This window comes from Castor canadensis, chromosome 17 (genome assembly GCF_047511655.1).
Source record: "Castor canadensis chromosome 17, mCasCan1.hap1v2, whole genome shotgun sequence".
NCBI classification, from domain to species: Eukaryota; Metazoa; Chordata; class Mammalia; order Rodentia; family Castoridae; genus Castor; species Castor canadensis.
The window spans coordinates 48,178,786-48,200,423 of NC_133402.1; the positions used below are offsets into that span (position 1 = coordinate 48,178,786).

General features: G+C 39.4%; 1 protein-coding gene and 1 non-coding gene across 4 annotated transcripts in view; one reads left to right on the forward strand and one right to left on the reverse strand.

The window, feature by feature from the left end:
- Positions 1-21,638, reverse strand: part of Smarcc1 (SWI/SNF related BAF chromatin remodeling complex subunit C1) — a 191,198-nt gene that overhangs the window by 144,728 nt on the left and 24,832 nt on the right. For all 3 annotated transcript variants that reach the window (XM_074060362.1, XM_074060361.1, XM_074060360.1), the window contains exons 2-3: positions 21,102-21,221; positions 3,352-3,437 (exon numbers count right to left, since the gene is read on the reverse strand). In XM_074060362.1, coding sequence (XP_073916463.1) covers positions 3,352-3,437; positions 21,102-21,221 — 206 coding nt within the window. The remainder of the gene's footprint in view (positions 1-3,351; positions 3,438-21,101; positions 21,222-21,638) is intronic.
- Positions 2,474-2,548, forward strand: LOC141418683 (small nucleolar RNA SNORD28). The gene has a single exon (XR_012443341.1). It is a non-coding gene; the product is annotated as a small nucleolar RNA SNORD28 (small nucleolar RNA).

Below are 21,638 nucleotides of genomic sequence, written 5' to 3' on the forward strand. Positions count from 1 at the left end.
GATGTCACCACTCATTCATTCACATTTAGCCTACAAGTTACTTCCTTAGGGAAGCTATTCTTATCTTCTTTTGTGTTATTAATATGTTCTGTGCATACCGCTGTTAAAGCCTCATTACAAAACTATCTTGTTAGTGGGACAATTCATTGGATGCCTAGGGGAAAAGCACCAGTCTTTAAAATTTTTTCCGATGTAGCTCTACTTGCTAGCAGAATATGTGGCTTTATAAGAAAACTACTAAATAAATACTTATTATCACTAAGGACTAATATACGTTATGACATTTTTATTACTGTCCTAAGACAAGATTGAAGTATTTCCTAAATTGCAATCAAAAAATAAAGCAAAGGGTCAAAAAAAAACCCCCACAAAAATAGGTAATTTAGAAGAGTTGTTACAGCTTTAAAAATGGGATTTAGGCCCTCTGTCCATGGTAATCTTATCTTCACTTAAACTTTTACACAGAATTTTTAAGCTAGATTAGAGGGTACCGAAACATCACAATGAAACCCCTTTGTAGAATTAATAAATGCAAAAAGACAGTTAGAGGGACCCAACTTCTAGGGCCACTTGCTAGAAGTTGAGCACTGTTAATCAATCGTAAGAATGTTAATGTTAATGACAGATCTTTATTGTAAGCACCCCTTAATGTATACTTTTCCTTCAAATAAGCTAAGCTGTTGAAGTGTCAGGCCAATTTCACCTTTTAATTGACAGCTGTCAGATACTTCCCTTGTACACAAGTGATTTGAGTAGGGAGCTTTAAACCATGCAGCCCCGCTTTAGGTAATGGGTCTGCTTGGCTTTGAACATTTCTGGGACTTTTTTTTTTTTTTTTTTTGGTGGTATTGGGGTTAGAACTCATGGCCTTGCACTTGTTAGGCATGCACTTGAACCACTCTTCCAGCTCCACTTCTGGGACATCATGAAGAAGCAACACACCACCTACAAGGATAAATAACTACAACCAAAACCAGAAGGCCTTCCTTCAGTCAAGACCACACCACAGGGGGGTATAAGGGAGGGGGCGGGGGGAAGGGGGGAGAAATGACCCAAATATTTTATGCACATATGAACAAAATAAAAATTAAAAGAAAAAAAAAAAGACCACACCACAACCAGCCTTGGAAAGTTATCACTCCAGGACAAACTTCAGCTGTTCATCCTGCAGCTGTGGCAGGAGGACCACAGGAACTCCCCACCACAACTCAGCAGAAAGTTTGTGATTAGTTCTTATAGACAGCCTGAGACTGGTAAAACTGGAAGCTATGCTGTGATCTGTGATAATTACAATGCCAAATTTGTATGTCACACTTCTTTCCTGGCTATATAACCATGCTGTTCAGTTCACTTTTTGAATCAGCAAGGAGAAAAGGAGATACCCTTTTCTGCTGCCCAGATGTTGCAAGAGTAAGCCTTAAAAAAATGAGAATACAGCTGGGTGCCAGTGGCTCACGCCTGTAATCCTAGTTACTCAGGAGGCAGAGATTAGGAGGATCTAGGTTAGAAGTCAGCCTGGACAGTTCGCGAGACCATATCTCAAAAGACCCCATCATAAAAATAGGGATGGTGGAGTGGCTTCAAGATGAAGACCCTGAGTTCAAACTCCAGTACTTCAAAAAAAGAATACAGCAGGCTCCAGTGGCTCACGCTTGTAATCCTAGCTACTCAGGAGGCAGAGATTAGGAGGATCGTGGTTCAAGGTTAGCCCAGGCAAGTAGTTCGTGAGACCCTATCTCAAAAATACGCAATACAAAAATAGGGCTGGTGGGTGGTTCAAGTGACAGAGCGCTTGTTTTAGCAAGTGTGAGACCCTGAGATCAAACCCTAGTACCACCAAAAGAAAAGAAAACAAGCAAAGAAGAGTCCACCTGGGAATCTGGAGCTAATGATAGGGTACAGACCACATCTGGCAGTACTCACACATGCTAAGGAGCTTGATCAGGGAACACTTTGGTGAGAGGTACAACACCAGAGCTAAACATGGAGGTGGAAAACACAAAGGTATCTCAAATAACAACAAACTCTCATGCTTACCATTTGTCAACCAATACCCATTAAACACTACCCTTATTAAAAATAAAAGTTCTAGCAAACACAAATGTGCCTACATCACTTTGCTTGCTATAAAAAAATCAGTTATAAACTTGTCTGAGAGCTGATCTGAACATGTATCTGCATTTCCTAGCCATAAAGTACTGGGTTGGTTAGTTTTAGTTTTATGAACTAAAATACACAGGGCCTGGACTGTAGCTCAAAGATAGAGCACTTGCCTAGCATATGCAAGACCCCAGGTTAGATAAGCACTGTAAAAAGAGTAACAGGAGAAAAAGAAAAGAAAAGAAAACCTTTTTAAGGTAAAAGTAAACTAAAATACACAAATTACATCATGTATGTTCCCCTGGAAAGATGCTAAGATTATAAACTGCACAGAGACAACACAACTAAAGTGATTTAAAAAAAAAAACTTCAAGTTAGATGATTTGAATTAAAAAGCTGATGTTCTCTAGGGTATGATAATAATAGCATGTTAAGGGTTCTGATGGCAGTAATAATAATAATAAAACCTTTAAGCCAACAAACTCCAGTCCCCTCTACCCTACTGTTCTGTGAAGGTGCACCCTTACCAACCTGGGACTCAGAACCATAATCATTAAACATTAACTTTCCATATTAGGATGGAAGTCCCAAATTCAAGAAAGTAAAAGAAGAAATAGCACCAAGAAAGACAGGGCTAGAAAAGGGAAAAGGAAGAGTGAAGGGAGCCAAACAGTAAAAGCCTGAGGATTCTCAGCCTATCTTCAGTCTCACAAGCTAGACACAGGTACTTCTCTGAGCCAGATTCCGTTTATCTACATTGTGAGGATGGCAAGTGTATATGGGTCTTTTGAGACCCATCTCACTGGAACTCTTTAACTACTATCTATCAACTTCATATATAATGTACCTCACAAGATTCATGGTGAATCTACCATCTCATTTGCTAATAATGGATACCTGTGTGTTATATAAATACAATCATATACAGGACTTGCCTGAGGCTAGACAAAAGATTAATAATTTACCTAATAAATACAATAGGTGTTTGATGTTTTTCTTTTGGTGGTGATGGTACTGGAGTTTGACTCAGGGCCTCATGTTTGCTAGGCAGGCATTCTACCACTTGAGCCACTCTGGCAGCTTGACATTTTTCTTGAATACAGGAATAAAGTAAACTAGGACTCTTGATAAAACACAACTTACCTTACACTTAATCATAATATGTTAACAGAATTCTAATACTACACAAAGGAGTATTATTAAGTAACTTACATGCCATGTCAAAACATAGAAATAAATATAAAAACTTACCACCCTTGTTCATTTTTGTACTTATAAGCCGCCCCAAGAATGTGACACAAGGTGCCTCCAGCTTTGAAATCCATGAAACATTTTGCCTAAAAATAATTCAAAGTACACATTGAGAAAAAATAAAGGTTCTTATAAAAATTATTCATGTATGAATTTTAAGTTTTATAAATGTAAAGATTTAAATGACTGCTAATTTTAAAAGTTCAAGGACTTTCTTAAACAAGTAGAAAGAAATTTTTCTAAAAATGGATTAAAAACATGCCTTTAAACTCCATTAACAGAATACTCTTCAAATAAACAGTATGCAACATGATATATCAAAGTGTTTCAAGGGAAACACTAATAGAAAAAATATAGTGATTTATAAAAAATTCCAAGGTAAATTTGACTGGTTAAAACTTACAAAATTCCAGTTACACACAGTTTCCAACAATTGTTTTGCTATAGAATAAGAAATGTTAGTTTACCAAGCTTTTCTTATATGAGTTCTTAACTCTAAATTTTAGAAAAATTATAACCAAATGGTATTATTAGGATATTTTAATGATCACTAAGATACACAGGCATAACTATATTAAACTGTACTAAAACCAAAATCTAGACTGGCAGAGTGGCTAAAGCATTAAGAGTGCCTGCCTAACAAGCATGAGGACCTGAGTTCAAGCCCCAGTGCCACCAAGAAAATAAAGAAAAAAGAAAAACAAAGACTTAAAAAAAAAATCCTAGCGACCAAAGAGGCAGAGATCAGGAGGACTGCAATTCGCAAAAAAACAGCTGGTGGAGTAGTTCAAAGTGTAGGCCCTGAGTTCAAACACCAGTACCGCAAAAAAAAAAAAAAGAAAAAAAAAGAGTTAAATAAGGTCAGCTGTAGCAGCTCACAGTCAATAGGCCATAAAGTCAGTAAGACCCCATCTCAACAAATAAGCTGAGTATGGTAGTACCCATCTGTAATCCAAACAATACAGGCATTAAGTAAGATGATTGCAGTCCAAGGTCAGCCATGGTCAAAAATCCAACACTTTACCAGAAAAATAACTAAAGCAAAAAAGAGCTGGAGGAATGGCTCAAATGTTAACAGTGCCTGCCTAGCAAGTGCAAGGTCCAGAATTCAAAACACCAGTATGTTCCTCCCACAAATAAATAAACAATAAATGCTATGAAGTCATGTTATTAGAAATACATCATGCATGCTTTTCTTAGAAAGCTATCACAGAATAATACACCACACAATAGCGAACATTTAAGAAGAGCGACAAGTGGCAGAGCACATGCCTAGTAAGCACAAGGCCCTGAGTTCAAACCCCAGTAATACCACAAACAAAACAAAACAAAACAAAAAAACAAAGAAAAGAGCCGAAAAGCAAAATGATAGCTGTCATGGACATGAGGGAGGGGAAGAATGGGACTTAATATACCGAGTTTCAGTTTGGAGAAATGAAAAGGTTTTAGAGATGGATGGTGATGACAGGTGCACAACAATATGAGTGTGCTCCATGCCTATGAACTGTACTGTGGGAGAAATATGGAGTACATTTTCCCCACAATGGAAATGGCAGGTTTTGCTTCTTTTACAGTACTGTGCAATGAGCCCAGGGCCTTGCACATGTTAGGGAAGTGCTATTCCACTGGAAAAATAAAGGAAATGTTAAAGAATACAATCATGCAAGGTCACTAAAATGAACTCTTCTGCTGGGCATAATGGCACATGCTCTCATTCCAGCACAAGGGAGGCAGAAGGAGGACAGCAAGTTTGAGGCCACCCTGGGCTATACAATGAGACATTGTTTCAAAAGAAAAAAGGGGGGGAGGTGTGTGAGGGCTGGTAGAGCGGCTCAAGAGCTAGAGTGCCTATGTGAGGCCCTGACTTCAAACCCTAGTACTGCGCCCAAAAAATAAATAAATAAAGCCAGGAATAGTGGCTTCCATCTGCAACCACAACTATGTGGGAGGTAGAGACCAGGAGGACTGCAGCTTGAGGCCAGTCCAGGCAAAAAGTTCTCAAGATGCCATCTCTATCAATAACCAGGTATGGTGGTCACACCTATAATCCCAACTAATCAGGAAACATAGGTAAGAGGATCACTGTCCAAGGTAGGACCTGTGCAAACAAGAGAGATCTCAAGAAGAAGAATTAGAGATGAAGCTCAACTGTTAAGAGCACCGGCCTAGCAAGCACTGAGTTCAAACCCCAGCACCACAACAGAAAAAAAGGTCAGGGGGAGAGAAGAGAGCAACTGAAGTGTGGTAACAAGCATCTATATTCCAACCCAGTCGCTCAAGAGGATGAGGTGGAAAGAAGGCTTGAGCCCTGGAGACCAGCCTAGGCAACTTAAGGACATCCCACCTCAAAAACCAGACAATATAGCCTGGTGACAGTGGCTCACAACTGTAATCCAAGCTACTTGGCAGGCTGAGATTGGGAGGATCACAGAGTTCAAGGCCAGCCCAGGCAAATAGTTCAAGAGTCCCCATCTCCAAGATAACCAGAAGAAAATGGACTGGAGGTACAGTTCAAGCAGAAGAGTGCTCGCCCTGAGTTCAAACTCCAGTCCTACCAAAACAAACAAACAACAACAGAAACCACCACAAATAACACAAAGCACACAAAAATAGAAGAGGAATAATTTTAAAAGAAAAAGGGGGAATTAATACGATTAAATTACTATAAGCAAGTATGGATTCTGCATCTTTTTTTTTCTTTTTGGCGGTACTGGGGGTTTGAACTCATGGACTTATGCTTGCTAGGCAGGCACTCTACCACTTTAGCCATACCTCCAGCTCTTTTAAAACTTTCTTCTTTTACTTTTTTTTTGGGGGGGGGGGTGATACCAGGGTTTGAACTGAGGGCCTCACACTTGCTATGCAGATGCTTTACTGCTTGAGCCACTCCACGAGCCCTGCAAGTATAGAAATATGACAATGAAACAGTGTACTGTATAATTAGTATATACTAATAAATTTGGGATTAGGTCCCCATAGCAAGCTCAATATCAGAATCAGCCACATACAAAGTGGTCAACCAGAGTCAGAGAATGCAAAGCTAGAGACAGAGACAAGAGACTTTTCAGAGACTCCCACTGGGCCTGTACTCCATCCCATCCACTCCCAAGAAGAAGAGGCCTTGCCCTCATTCACACTGGAGGAGGCTAACATGACAAAGAGCTCATGTTCTTAAGTATTCCCTAAAAAGAAAAGCATGGAATGTTACACTAAAGTTTTCATGATTTCTACTGGAAAACATGAAGAATGAAAGGGCAACAGGGGGCTGGTGGAATAGCTCAAGTGATAGAGCATCTGCCTGGCAAGTATGAGACCCTGAGTTCAAATTCTGGTACCGCCAAAAGAAAAAGGCAATAGAGTAGCAATTCTTAAGCAGTACAGAGCCAGAGAGGTGCTGCCTTGCCGAAGTATCTTAGCAGTTGCACTTCTCAATTAAGCGTCTCTGGCACATCTCTAACGGCTGCACAGCCTCATTACTTTTAATAAGCTGGTCTATCATTGTCTAGCTAAATTGGAAGTTTAATACTATTTTGGTTGTATGTAAGTAGTCAACTCTATCCATAGTCTAAATAGAATCCTTCTGAACTGAATGAAACAGAAAAGCTAAATCTAGGTCTGGGGGACTGGCAGAATGGCTCAAGTGGTAGATCACCTGCCTAGCAAGCATGAAGACCTGAGTTCAAACTCCAGCACCACCAAAAAAAAAAAAAACAACCTAGGGCTGGGGACTTGGCTCAAGTGGCAGAGCAGCTGCCTGGTAGGTATGAGACCAAGTTCAAACCCTAGTACAACCAAGAAAAAGGAAGAAGATAAATCTACAATAAAGTTCTTTAAATTTATGCCATGTTGTCCTCATTTCTTAATGCCTTTGAACCAGAGGGAAATCCCAAATAAACCCTCTAGGTTCTTGGTTTCAGTTACTTGCTTTGACCACCAATTTTTGAGGTTACCTAGCTGAGTGATATAATTCCATAAGCTTTCCTGATAATATGGGCCTCAATGCTAAGTATGCTAGATAAAATTTGCCTAAGTTGTTTCTCAGGAACTTTTTTGGGTTGAAACCTTTGACATCAAAGGGCAGGAAACACTCCCACTTTCTGCACACACATCCTATGAACAGCCATGAAGTCTGACTATGCACGTGCAGACTGCCAATCATTTCATTACTCTCTGACCCCAACCAATCACCTTTCCCAGTTGAGGGGTGTGGCTCAAGTGGCAGAGCACCTGCCTGGCAAGTGTAAGGGCCTGAGTTCAAATCACACTACTGCAAAAGTAAATAAATAAAATTTTAAAAAAGAAAAAAAAATCACCTTTCACCACACCTCAGAACACCCTTTCATTAAGAAATGCCACAAAACCCTATACTTAGGAAGTCAGAGTTGCCACTTAGAACTACCAGGTCATCATGCTGACAGCCTCCTGAATAAAATCTTTCTCCTCTGTAAAACCATTTGCAAAGCAGGCAAAACAGGCCTCATTTGGTAATATTTTCACTTACTTGTTAAAGACAAGGTAGTGCTAACAACTGATGAAAAGGAGAAGGCTAGTGTACATTGTTATCTGCAGAGTATCCACATTCATAATGCCATGTTGAGCCTAAAAATAAGTGGCAGTACTAGAAAATAAAAATGTAGACTGAAACAAGGAAGGAATTAGAACTGTGGCAATGACCCATCACCCATACATACAAAGCCAAGTTTCAAGAGGTATCACCATTAGGGAAAAAACATGCAAAAAAACAAGTATGTGCCCTGCCAATAATAAAAGAGGAAAAAGTTTTGGAAATTTAACACCAAACACTAAGTCAAGAAACCCCATGCCAAAATGACCTAAGAACTGGTCCTAACCAGGCATGGTGGTAACTGCCTGTAATCCCAGCTACCTGGAAGGCCTTAGGCTGAAGGATCACTGTCTGAGGTCAACACCTGGCAAAAATACAAGATCCTGAATAAAAGACACTAAAACAAAATGGAGTGGGGGGTGGGGCTCAAGTGGCAGAGTGCTTGCCTTGCAAGCACAAAGTCCTAAGTTCAAACTCCAAGAAAAAAAGAACTGCTAACTTTGGCAGGTCCTCTGAAGTGCCTAAAAGAACTAACACAGACTGGTGGACAACCTGTGGTCCCAGACAGTAGACAGTATCTGGGGAGATGAGGCTGAAGAATCATCGGGGCCCAGGAGTTATAGGGGACTAAGCAGTGTAATAAGACTTGAGTTGCTGAAAAAAAAAAAATAATAATAAGTACACCTTAGTCTAAGACAACTGGATTACCAAATTTCAAACATGCCAAGAAAAAAAAAATATAAGCCAAGTGCCAGTGGCCAGTGACTACAATCTTAGCTACTCAGGAAGCACAGATCAGGACATGGTTCAAAGTCATCCCAGGCAAATAATTTGAGAGACCCTATCTCAAAAATACTCAACAACTAGCAGAGCGGCTCAAGTGATAGGAGTGCCTGCCTAGCAAGCAGGAGGCTCTGAGGTCAAACCCCAATACTAGAGAGAAAAAAACCAACAAACCATAATTAACAGACTAACAACATAAAGTTAGAATCCAAAATATTCAGATGACAAAAAATAATATATAAAAATGATCAAAGATGTTTGAAGCAGACACATAACTCAAGCGACAAATAACATTCAAATAAAATAAAAAGCACCAAGAGTCAACTTATGTGAGATTAAACATGTACAAACAGACAAAAGTTAAAATTTCCCCGAACTTGTAAAGCATATAAATCCTCAGTTTCGTGAAACACAACAGTCCTGAGGAACATATTAAAAATACATAAAATAGGGCTGCAAGTGTGTTCAAGTGGTGGAGATCCTGCCTACCAAGCACAAGGCCCTGAGTTCAAAGCCCAGTAGTGCAAAATATGTGTGTGTGTATACATATGCATATATATTTACACTTACATACAATTACAAAAACATTAATGTGCAAAGTAAAACAATAAAGCATCTCGAAGAACGCAGTAGAATATGTTCATGTCTTTAAACAAAGATTCTTGTATAGAGCACAAATAGGATTAACAATAAAAAAAATTACATGAATTTCTCTGTATCAGGGACTGGCAAATTATTGCCCATGGGCCAAATGAGCCTTGTCTTTTCTTTTGTTACACAAAATTCTTAATGGAGCTGAGTGCCAATGGCTCATGTCTATAATTCAAGCTGAAGGAGATCAGGAAGACCACAGTTTGAAAGTAGCCTCAGCAAATAGTTTTCAAGAGCCAATCATGAAAATACCCAGCCCAAAACAGGACTAGCAGAGTGACTCAAGTGGTAGAGCATCTGCCCAGCAAGACTGAGGCCCTTAATTCAAGCTCCAGTACTGTCAAAAAAAAAAAGACCAAAGATCTGAAAAAGTACTTCACTAAAATGGATAGTCAAATTGTCAACAAACAGGAAATAGTATTCAACTTCATTGTTATCACGCCTATAATCCTAGCTGCTTGAGAAGCTGAGATTGGGAGAATCGCAGTTTGAAGCAAGCCCAGGCAAAAAGTCCATGAGACCTCATCTCTAAGATGACCAGAGGAAAACAGACTGGAGGTGTAGCTCAAGCAGTAGAGTGCCTCCTTTGTAAGTGCAAAGTCCTGAATTCAAATCCCAGCCCCACAAAAAAAAAAAAAAAATGAGGGCTAGAGGCCAGGCTCAAGTGGTAGAAAGCCTGTCTAGAAGAGTGAAGTCCAGAGTTCAAACTCCAGTACAAACCCATCCCTCCCCCCGCCCAAAAAAAAAAGAGATAAAGCTATATAAACAAATAAAAAACAGGCAAAGTTTGATGCTAGTGGCTCACAACTATAATCCTAACTACTCAGGAGAAACTCAGTTTGAAGCCAGCCCAGGCAAATAGTTCTCAAAACACCCTTCACAAAAAAAAAAAAAAAAAAAAAAAGGTGGAATGGCTCAAGGTGTAGGTCCCGAGTTCAAGCCCCAGAACTGCAAAAAAAAAAAAAAAAGGCAAAAGATCTGAAAAAGTACTTCACTATAGTCAAATTGTCAACAAACAGGAAAAAGTATTCAACTTCATTAGTTATCAGCAGTTACAAAAAAATCCTCAATTATCACTATAAATCCACTAAAAAACAAAAATTAAAGACAAAAGTTCTAAGTATTGATAAGAAAGAAGAAAATTGGTACTCTTTGTACACTGCATGTGGACAACACTCTGGAATCTTGGCAGAATCCACTACAGCTGAACACACATACCCTATGACCTACTCTCAGAAAAACAGCCAACAGAAATATTTATGTTTATAAAAAGTACACACACAAAAATATTCACAGCAGCACATCTCTATAATAGAAATAATCCAAAAGGCCCGGGCTGGAGGAATGGCTCAATGTGTAGGCCCTGTATTCAAATCCCAGTACCACAACAAAAAAAAGTAACAACAAATTACTACAGGCAATAAAATGTAAGAATTTTACATATATATATGTATGCTACATAGATACGTAAAATTATATACATATATTATATATGTATATATGTAAAATTCTTACAAAAAAACCCACCTGGGCACAGGGGTGCATGCCTGCAATCTGAGATATGATAGAAAGTGTAAAATAGGAGGACCAAAATCCAGGCTGCCCTGGGCAAAAAGTGAGAGAAACCTCATCTCCAAAATAACCAGAGCAAAAGGGGCCAGAGACATGACTCAAGTGTTAGAGCACCTGCCTAATAAGTGTGAAGTCCTGAGTTCAACCCCCTTTTTTTTTGTCAAAAAAAAAGTCCCTTCTCAAAAAAAGACTAACAAAATAAAATGTAATCTTGGTTTGGATCTTAACAAGGATTTTTTTTAAGTTTTTTTATTTTTTGAGACATGGTCACCATGTAAACCAGGCTGGCCTTGAACCTCCTGCCTCTACCTCCCAAATGCTGGGATCACTGGGAATACAGGTGTGCATAACCACCCCTGGCTCTTATAGAGGACTTTTTTTTTTTTTTGAAGCACTAGGGCCTGAACTCAGGGCCTACACCTTGCGCCACTCCATCAGCCCTTTTTCCATAAAGGGTTTTTTCGAGATAGGGTCTCTCAAACTATTTGCCCAGGCTAGCTTCAAACCCTGATCCTGTCTCCTGAGTAGCTGGGATTACAGGCATGAGCCACTTGCTCCAGGCTATATAAAGGACATTTTAAAGACAACAGATGAACCATGAAGATACATTATATAGTAGATAATGGTACTGCATCAAAGTCAAGAATCCTAAGTTTGATCACTGAATTTGCTAAGACAATAAATGTTCTTGTTCTAAAGTCTCTATAGCTACACCGTTCTTGCTACATTGGACCCCATGGACACCGAACCACTCAAAAGACTCCAAGAGTGCAGTACTACCCCTGTGGTGACTAAGACTTGTGGTTCTTCCTCTAAGTTCTTTACTCTTTCCCTCACCCATTCCAGAAAGCCCTAGAATTAGCACTTTGGCAAAACAATACCATTCCCAGCTACATATCATAAAATACTTAAGAGTTGGAGAGATGATAATGGTCAACAAATGCAACAGTTTTCAAAATTTATTTTCTACAGAACCTGAAAGGTGCAGAAAACTCAAAAAGGAAGCCTTTTTGAGTGAAAATTATCTCAAGTGAAGCTTGAAGACAACTGATTCCTCTTAGGGCTTCCCATTTACTTTTCCCCTTCCTATTCCTAGCCCCACAGTACTTTCTAAGAAACAACTGTAAAATCAATCATCAAGTCCAACTCCTTTTCTAACAAGTAAAAGCCAATTTGCATAACTTCATTTTCCAAATGGCTTTGAATCAAATAAAGAAAACAGATGAGAGAAATAAAAATCCTCCACCACCCATGCCTTGCATTATACTAGACTAAGCCAGTTTAAGAGAATCCCTGCCGTGAAGTCAGTCACACTGGGTAGAAATTCCAAAGTGTCAGTCTACGGACTGTGACTCATTTAGAATGTCCCAAAATAGTACTAATCCAGTTCAATCACACTACCTCGCTTATTAGAACTGACTTTAACAAACATTTTATTTCTTTGGCTTTTGGCTTTGTGAGATCACTATTGTCACTAGGCTGTGTATTACTAAGGCAGCCCAGATTGGCCTAGAACTCTCCTTCTGCTTCCACCTTCCAAGCACTAGGATTACAGTCATGTACCACACAACATATTTTATTCTGTAAGTATTTATAGTTATCCCACCAAAGATACACATAAAAAACTGATTCAAGCTGGGTGCTGGTGGTTTACAGCTACAAATCCTAGCTTCTTGGGAGGCTGAAATAAGGAGGATAGAAGTTTGAGGCCAACCTGGAAAAACAGTTTGCAAGACCCCATTTCCAAAGTGACTACAACAAAATGGACTGGAGATGTGGCTCAAGCAGTAGAATGCCTGCTTTTTAAGTGTGAGACCCTGAGTTCAAACCCCAATCCCACCAAAAAATTACAATGAAAAACAAAAAAAACCCCAAGTGCCCAATTTAAGATGGACCTGGTGGCACATGCCTGTACTCCCAGCTACTGGGGAGGCAGAGGCAGAAGGATTGAGAGTTCCAGGCCAGCCCCGTTCAAGACTAGCTGGAACAAAGTTAGGGATGACCCCATCTCAAAAATAAACAAAAATCCAAACAAAAGGGCTAGAGGCATGGCTGAAGTGGTAGAGTCCGCACCTAGAATGGTCGAGGACCTGGGTTCAATCCTGAGTACCCCCCTTAAAAAAAAACTGAGGTAAATTCCTATAATATTTGAAAACAAATTCCAAAAAATGGGTGGCAGTGTCCTTAAAATAGGTGCATAAATCTCCCCAATAAACCTTTTAAGAAATAACAATCATTTCAGTAAGTTCTCCTAATTGCTTTAAAATAAGACAGAACTGCAAGAGGCATGATTCAAGTGGCAGAGTGCTTGCCTAGCACACTGAGTTCAAATCCCAGTACCACTGATTTATTAAGAAAAGCTGATCTATTCTGTTGATCTATGAAGAAAAGCTCTGTCATACAAATTAAGTTCATTAGCTTACTATTTATAGCCTCTACTCTGTCTTTGTAATCATTACCAACATCATAGCAAAGGCACATCAATCCATAAACACACACAAAACACATGAAGTTAAGGAAGACCAAAGAAACTAAAGCAAGTCTTACCAATATTCACTTGATAAAACTTGACATCTCTATAAACTATTTCTCTATACTATTCTCAAAGAGATTTCATTATCATACATTTAGTGATTTTCACAACTACTCCTGGGATTAGTAGCACAAGGAACATTTTCTCAGAAATTAGAGAACAGGACAAGTGCTTTCCCACAAGATTACAAGAGTGCTAAGACATGACTCTTTAGCTCCCAGCCAAGGGATTTTCTTCCAACACCTAGTGTCCACAAACTGGGAACTATTTCAGTTTTAAAATGATCATGGGGTTCTGGATTCAAACCTGAACAAAGAAAAACTAAGAAAAAGGAGGGAGGGAGGGAGAAAGAAAGAGAAGGAAGGAAAGGAAGAAGGTTTATTTAAGGTAAGATCAACTGCTTTTAAACTTAATCAAGACTTCTAATTAAGATAAAAGACTGTATTTCAGGCCAGGCACTGGGGTGGCTCATGCCTGTAATCCTAGCAACTCAGGAGGCAGAGATCAGGAGGATCAAGGTTCGAAGCCAGCCCGGGCAAATGGTTCAAAAAACCCTACAAAACCCTATCACCCACCACAAAAATAGGGCTGGTGGAGTGGCTCAAGGTGTAGGCCTTGAGTTCAAGCCCCAGTATCGCAAAATAAATAAATAAATAATAATAAAATAAAATAAAAACAGTATTTTGCCAGGCAGTGGCTCAGGCCTAAAATCCTAGCTACTTGAGAGGCAGAGAAAAGATCACAATTCAACCCAGCCAAAAAAGTTCAAGACCCTATCTTAAAGAAAAACCCAGCTGGGTACCAGTGGCTCACTTCTATAATCCTAGCTATGTGGAAGACAGAGACGGGGAGGATCCCAGGTCCAGGCCAGCCCCAGTAAATAGGTCTTGAGACCCCATCTCCAGAATAACCATAGCAACAGGAGAGGAGGCGTGGCTCAAGTAATGCAGGTACAAAGCTCTGACTTCAAACCCAGTCCCACCCCACCCCTCCAAAGAACAAAAAGTCAGGCCTTGACTACCTGAGAAGCATAGATAGGAGGATCATAGTTCAGAGCCAGTCAGGCAAAAAGATCAAGATCCAAACCAGGTTCACACCTGTAATCCTAGGTACTCAGGAGGCAGACAGCCAGGAGGACCACAGTTCGAAGCCGGCCTAGGCAAACAGTTTGAGAAACCCTATCTTGAAAACAACCCTTCACTCTTTTGCAATTGCTTTAAGTGGGGTGGGGAAGGGGTTGAGGGGGAGAGACAATGGGAACAATGTAACTAATGTACAATGTAAGTCTAATCAGAATTGTCCCTATGAATCCCTCCCTGTATGATGAATATATCCTAATTAAAAAAATTTATAAAGAAAAACCCTTCACTAAAAAAGGGCTGGTGGAGTAGCTCAAGTTGTAGTCCCTGAGTTCAAACCCCAGTAGCACAAAAAAAAAGTCAAGACCCTATATGAAAAATAACTAAATAGGGGGAGGCTCAGGGTGTGGCTGGAGTAGAAAGCTCAAGGCCCTGAGTTCAAAACCCCAATACCACTGGATGCCAATGTCACTTGCCTGTAATCCCAGCTACTGAAGAGACAAAGATCAGACGGATCAAAGCCAGCTTGGGCAAATAGTTTGAGAGACCCTGTCTTCAAAATACTTAACATAAAACAGGACTGGTGAAGTGGCTGAAGTAGTAGAGTAGGCACTGTACCTGGCAAACATGAGGCCCTGAGTTCAAACCGCAGTACTAACCAAAAAAAGTGCCACCAACAACAACAACAACAATCTCTGATCCCTTTCTTTGTGGTACTGGAGCTTGAATTCAGGGTCAAGTTTAGTTGCTAGGCAGGTGCTCTACCACTTGAGACATGCCTCCAGCTCTAAAGTGATGCTTAAAAAGAAAAAGGAGTAGTTGTAGAAGACATGATGGACTAAGTGTCTGGACCAAACATCCATCTGAAACAAACTGAAAATGCTGGATAAAATACAGAAACCATCTTCTAACAAAAATAAACAGACATGGTGGCATGTACCTGTAAGTCTTAGCTTCTAGGGAGGCAGAGCCAGCAGCACCACTTGAGCCCAAGAACTGGGTACTTACCAAAGTCTACCTAAACAATGTAGCAAGAGCTTATCAAAAAAAAACAAAATCAAAACAAAAACTAAAAAGTGCCAAAATGCCAAAGAGGTGAAAAGAACACTGAAGCTGCTTTCACCCCAATGAAATGTGCCAACCTAGTAACTTGAGATTCTTTTTTTAGTCTCATTAAGGAGCAAGAGTACAGCAGAAGAGTACAAAGTCAAAGTAGACACTCACACATCCCATAGAGTTGGGAACTTAAAGAGCAACTTGAAAGTAAATCCACACAACCCCATCATCCCACACAACTGCAAGAAAAGTTACCTGGGTACTGAAAACAGTTATGGAAACAAACTAGCAAACAAAAATTATTCCTGAGGTCTGGAGGCATGGCTTAAAAGTAAAGTGCCTGCTTAGCAAGTACAAAGCGCTAAGTTTAAAACCCAGTACCCCAAAAAACAAACAAAAATTATCCTTGACAAGCTATAACCATCATCTAGCTGGTGGCTCTCTGGTAGACTTGTAATCCAAATACATATCACCGTCACCTAAGTGGTCCAAAAAAGCCTCTACTCATGAAATTAATTAAAATGGCACTGCAGAGGTACAGAATAAATAGTTATAGGTTCATGAACTGGGATGGGATGTAGCTCACTGGTAGAGAACATGCAGTACATACTAAAGGCCCTGGATACAAAAACAAAATAAGAGGGCTAGCAGAGTGGCTCAAGTGATAGAGTGCCTGCCTAGCAAGCATGTGGCCCTGAGTTCAAACAAACCCCTGAAATGCCAAGAAATCAAAAAAAAAAAAGCATGATCTGTCATCTCACTGATTTAGATTTACCACCATCTTACCCAGCTATATTCTGTGCCCAGGAGAAAAACCATAAGGGAATGCTAAGACAAAGAATGAGTCACAGAAGAGGGAATCAAATATCAACTGCTCTAAAACTATAACCCAAGTCTGAGGAGGTTCCCGCAGGGAAAAGATAAAACAGAGAAACGAAGAAAAAAAAAAAAAAAAAACTGACGCTGGAAAAGATAAGAACCACACAGAAAACAGAAGGTTCCACACAGAAAGTGGAAGGTTCTAGAGATAGATGCTTAAAATTGTTATACTTGCATTGGCTGGGGATATGGGTTTGGAGGTCTTTTGTTTTAACTTTTTTTTCAAATTTAAGTCTTAAATGTATGATAAGCCTCAAACTGTTAAATACCTGAATTCCCAGTTTGTGTACTATTGCTTGAATGCAGCACAGTGGTTGGTAATGAAATAAAAAATTGCATGGAGGGCTGGCAGAGTGGCTCAAGTTGGTAGAGCACCTGCCTAGCAAGTGTAAGGCACTAAGTTCAAATCTCAGTACTGCCAAAAAAAAAAAAAAAAAAAAAACCACCCTAAGAACTATCAAAATTCATACAATGGCAGAGTCAGGATAGCAAAAATTGCTACACTTTTCCTCTAGTTGCAAACTCAATGATTAATTTTTTTAACCATTTCTATTTTTACAAATTTAAAATCTTGAATATCGTGGGCTGGGGATGTAGCTCAGTGGAAGAGTATTTTCCTAGCATGCTAAGGTTCTGGGATTACTCTCCAGCACTGCAAATAAAAAAAAGAAACAGGAAATCATCTTGGACATTTCATAAACATATTTAAATCCTTCAGCTTTATGTTTTGGGATTTTTTTTTTTGTGATTCTAGGGATTGATCCCAGGGCCCTGGTACAAACTAGGCAAGCACTATAACATTAAGCAACACCCTGGGCCCTCCAGTTACTTTTAACTGACTTGATCTTCCAGTAGTCTAGGTTTCAAATAAGCTTTATTTCTTAAACATGAATGCTTACGATCTACCCCTATTATTGTAATAATCCTTGAAGGGACTTGGAAAAGTGAGAATTAGTGTTGGGGGTGTTTATGTGTGTGTGTATGTGAGCACTACCAGGGTTTGAACTCATGGCCTATGCTTGGCACTCACATCCCACTTGAGTTACATCCCAAGCCTGAGACTTGTAATACTACAAGTGAAAATTTTTTGCTTCAGTTCATGTTTGTATATACAATATATTTTTAGCCTTATGAAAGTCTTTTTCTAAATCTTTCCATCGCCAGGTAGCAATGGGAAGAATTTCCATATAACCCAGCAAGGACTTAGAATGTTAATATGCCAACATAAAGTTTCACTTTGATTTTAAAAATCAGCCCAATAATTCTTATACCAGTACTATTTATTCAGGTAAAGTTATATATTTCACTAAAATAGTATTTGCTTTTGCTAACTGTCTCTCTCATACAATTTTGTTTTACACTATTAAACATGGTATCAATCCCTTTCATTTGGGAAAATGCTGAACACTATTTTGAGAGGAAGAGAAGTACATCTGATCCTACTGGCACTAAGCCATGAATTATTTTTAATTATGGCTTATGCCTAAAAATATTCTTCTCTAATCTTTAAAAACTGGAAGTAAATAAAGGTCTAATTCCCAGGAGTTAAATATCCCATGCATAAAGCCTCCTATAAATGTCATTTTGGAAAACATGTTCCTAAATAGAAATACAAATACAACTTAAATCATCATATAAAATACTTTATTCAATAAAGCTGTATGTACATTTTACTCTAAATTGTGTACTTGATTAAATGAAATATATACTATATTGCACTAATTAAAATAATTTAAAACTTCCCCAGTTCCTAATTTGATAATTCTAATCCAGCTCAAATGTTAAGATAATAGAAAATAAATACTCAAATGTTTAGAACAAAGTTTCAAATGATTCAATTAAAAATAAATATGGCCAGGCCTTGGTGCCTCATGCCTGTAATCCCAGCAACTTGGGGTCTGAAATTGGGAGGATCAAGATTTCAACCCAGGGCAAATAGTTTGAGACCCCCATCACAAAAATAACCAGAATAAAATGGACTGGAGGTATGCCTCAAACGGTAGAGTGCCTGTTCTGCAAGTGTGAAGCCCATGCTTCACCCAAAAAAAAAAATCTCAGTCCCACACCCCCCCCACAAAAAAAAAAAGAGGGAGAAATATGTACCGATACATACAAATAAAGTGAATTTGTAAAACATTAATAACAGGGATACTGAATTAAGGGAAAACAAAAGTTCTTTATGCTATTCTTTATGCTGTTTTTTTACTTTCAAGTAATTTTAAACTAGTAAGTTGCCATAAAACCTCAGTCAGATGGCAGACAGAAAAAGTCAAATAGGTCAGAAAATGAAATGTACTATCTCAGTTGAGTACTTCACATTAATAAAAAATAAGCAAGCCAAGTATAATAGTACATACCTGTAATTCCAGCACTTGGGAAGATGGAGCAGGAAAATCAAGATTGAGACCAGCCTGGGCTACACAGTAAGACCCTGTCTCAAAAAAAATGAACAAGGCTGGCAGAGTGGTTCACGTGGCAGAGCACTTGCCTAGCAAGCATGGGGCCCTGAGTTTAAACCCCAGTGCTGCAAAAAAGAAAAAAAGAACCACTATGAAGTGGAGGTCAGTATTTATCTTACTATGCATCTCCCAACCATAACATTATGTCAGGTGCTGGTGGCTCATGCCTGTAATCCTAGCTGCTCAAAGCCAGCCCAGGCACACAGTTCATGAGACCCTATCTTGAAAAAAACCCATCACAAAAAAGGGCTGATGGAGTGGTTCAAGATACAGGCAAGAAGATGAATAAGCATGTGAAGTTAATATGTAAAATTTATAAATTATATGCATCTACTTTATGACAATGCTAATATATACATTTAATATAAATTATATAATAAAGATTTTTTGCCCCTAAATGTTAGAGTTCTCGGTCAGACTTGAAAACACTTTTTAACAAGTCATTGGCAACCTCTAAATTATTCTTGGTGACCTTCGTATCCCTCAGGCCAAACTTGAGACCAGAGGGCATATTAAAAAAATCACCTTATCATAGATTTTTTAGTTAAGCTAAGAACTAAATCAAAATAGAATGATCATGAGTCTCAACTATGGCTTAACTGAGTAACTCCTTAACCTCTGCCTCTAATGCAACCTTTCCTCCAGAACTCCAACATCTGGTTTTCTACTAAATATGTGCCTAAAGTCAACCCAATGTACCACATGAGCTACTACACCAGTCCTCGTTTGTGGTTTTTTTCTTCAAAAATAAGGTCTAACAAACAATTTGCCTGGGATTATAGGTGTGAGCCACCAGAGCCTGGCTCACACCCAGCTATTTTGTAGAATTTTTTTTTTTTTGTAGTTTGTGTTTAAACACAGGGCCTCACACTTTCCAGGCAAGTGATATACCACTTTGACCCATCAGCCCACCAACACTTTTTTATTAAAAGAAAATGTTTTGGGCTAGGCACTGGTGGCTCACACCTATGATCCTAGCCACTTGGGAGGCCGAAAGCAGTAGGATCAAGGTTCCTGAGACCCCCATCTCCTAAATAACCAGAGCAAAATGGACTGGAGGTATGGCTCAAGGGGTAGAGCACCTGCTTTGCAAGTACAACGCCCTGTGCCCTGAATTCAAACTGTGGTCCAGGAAAAAAAAAAGGAAAAAAATATTTAGGGCTGAAGACATGGCTCAAGCAGTATAGCACCTGCCTATCAAGCTTCAGACCCTGAGTTCAAACCCCAGTATCACCCCATGCCCCTCCTGAAAAAAAACTATTTCAGGGAAATCAACACCATACTAAATTTTTTTATTAAAATCAAATGTTGAGCTGGGATGTAGCTAAATGACAGAGCACTTGCCTAGCCAGCTTGGGCCTGCCTAGCAAGCAGGAGGCTCTGAGTTCAAACCCCAGTACTGCCAAAAAAAAAAAAAAAAAATTCTGTAAAATAGCTGGGTATGAGCCAGGCACCAGTGGCTCACGCCTATAATCCTAGCTAGTCAGGAGGCAGAGATCAGGAGGATCCTGGTTCAAAGTCAGCCTCGGCAAATAGTTAGCAAGGCCCTATCTTTAAAAACAAAACACAAAATAAGGCTGGCTGAGTAGCTCATGTGGTAGAGCACCTGCCTAGCAAGCATGAGGCAAAACCCACCACATCACAAAAAAATGGGCAAGCAGGGGGGAGCTGGTGGAGAGGCTCCAGGTGTAGGCCATGAGTTCAAACCCCAGTACTACAAAAAAAAAAAAAGCTGGGTATGGTGGTACACACCTATAGCTCCAACTGTTCAAGAGGCTGAAGCAAGAAGGTCACTTGAGCCCAGTAGTCCGAGACCAGCCTGGGTAACATAGCAAGACCCTATGACTTAAACAAAAAAAAAAAAAACAAAAAAAAAAGTTCACAAACTAGTACTCTAGCCCAAGACCTGAATCAGGAGAAAGAATGGAGTAGATGGTCTAACAGAAACTGGAGGGAGGTATAATAGCAAAATATTAAGCCTTCATAATGATTATTATAGTGTTTAAGGTAAATGTTACCTTAAACCATTTTTTTAATGAAAAAAAATGTCCTACAGTTAAAAAGCAGTAATTTTTTTTAGCTGAAACTGTGAAGCAGCAAGGGAAATGAGCCTTTCACTGAACCTTAAGAGTACAGAAACTGAAGATGCCCACATAATACACTGATGAACTTACAGGAAGTTTGGTGAAGGCCGGGTTGGTGACATGCTTCCCAAAGGCATCTTCCTGGAACTGGAGAAGCTGTACCACCAGTCCAGCTAGCGTCTTATTGGTAGGAGCATCTGCATGAACGTACTGTAAGATAAAGACAAGAACTCAAAATTTGACACAACTGGTGCAGAAGAAAAAGTTGGCTTATCTCCTACCACCTACTGAGCATTGGCACTGTGGCAAATTTATAGGTGTCTGAGACATGTTCTCTGCTGGAAAGGAACTTATCAAAACAAATACATGTGCCAGGTACCAGTGGCTCACACCTATAATCCTAGCTATTTGGGAGACTGAGATCAGGAAGACAGAGGTTAGAGGCCAATCCAGCCAAATAATTTGCAAAACCTATCTCTAAAATAACCAAAGCAAAATGGAGTAGAAGTATAGCTCAAGGGGTAGAGCACCTGATTTGCAAGCAGGAAGCCATGTATTCAAACCCCAGTCCCACTAAAAAATAAAGTTATGTGCATGCCTAAAAATAGTTGAGATGACAAATTTCAT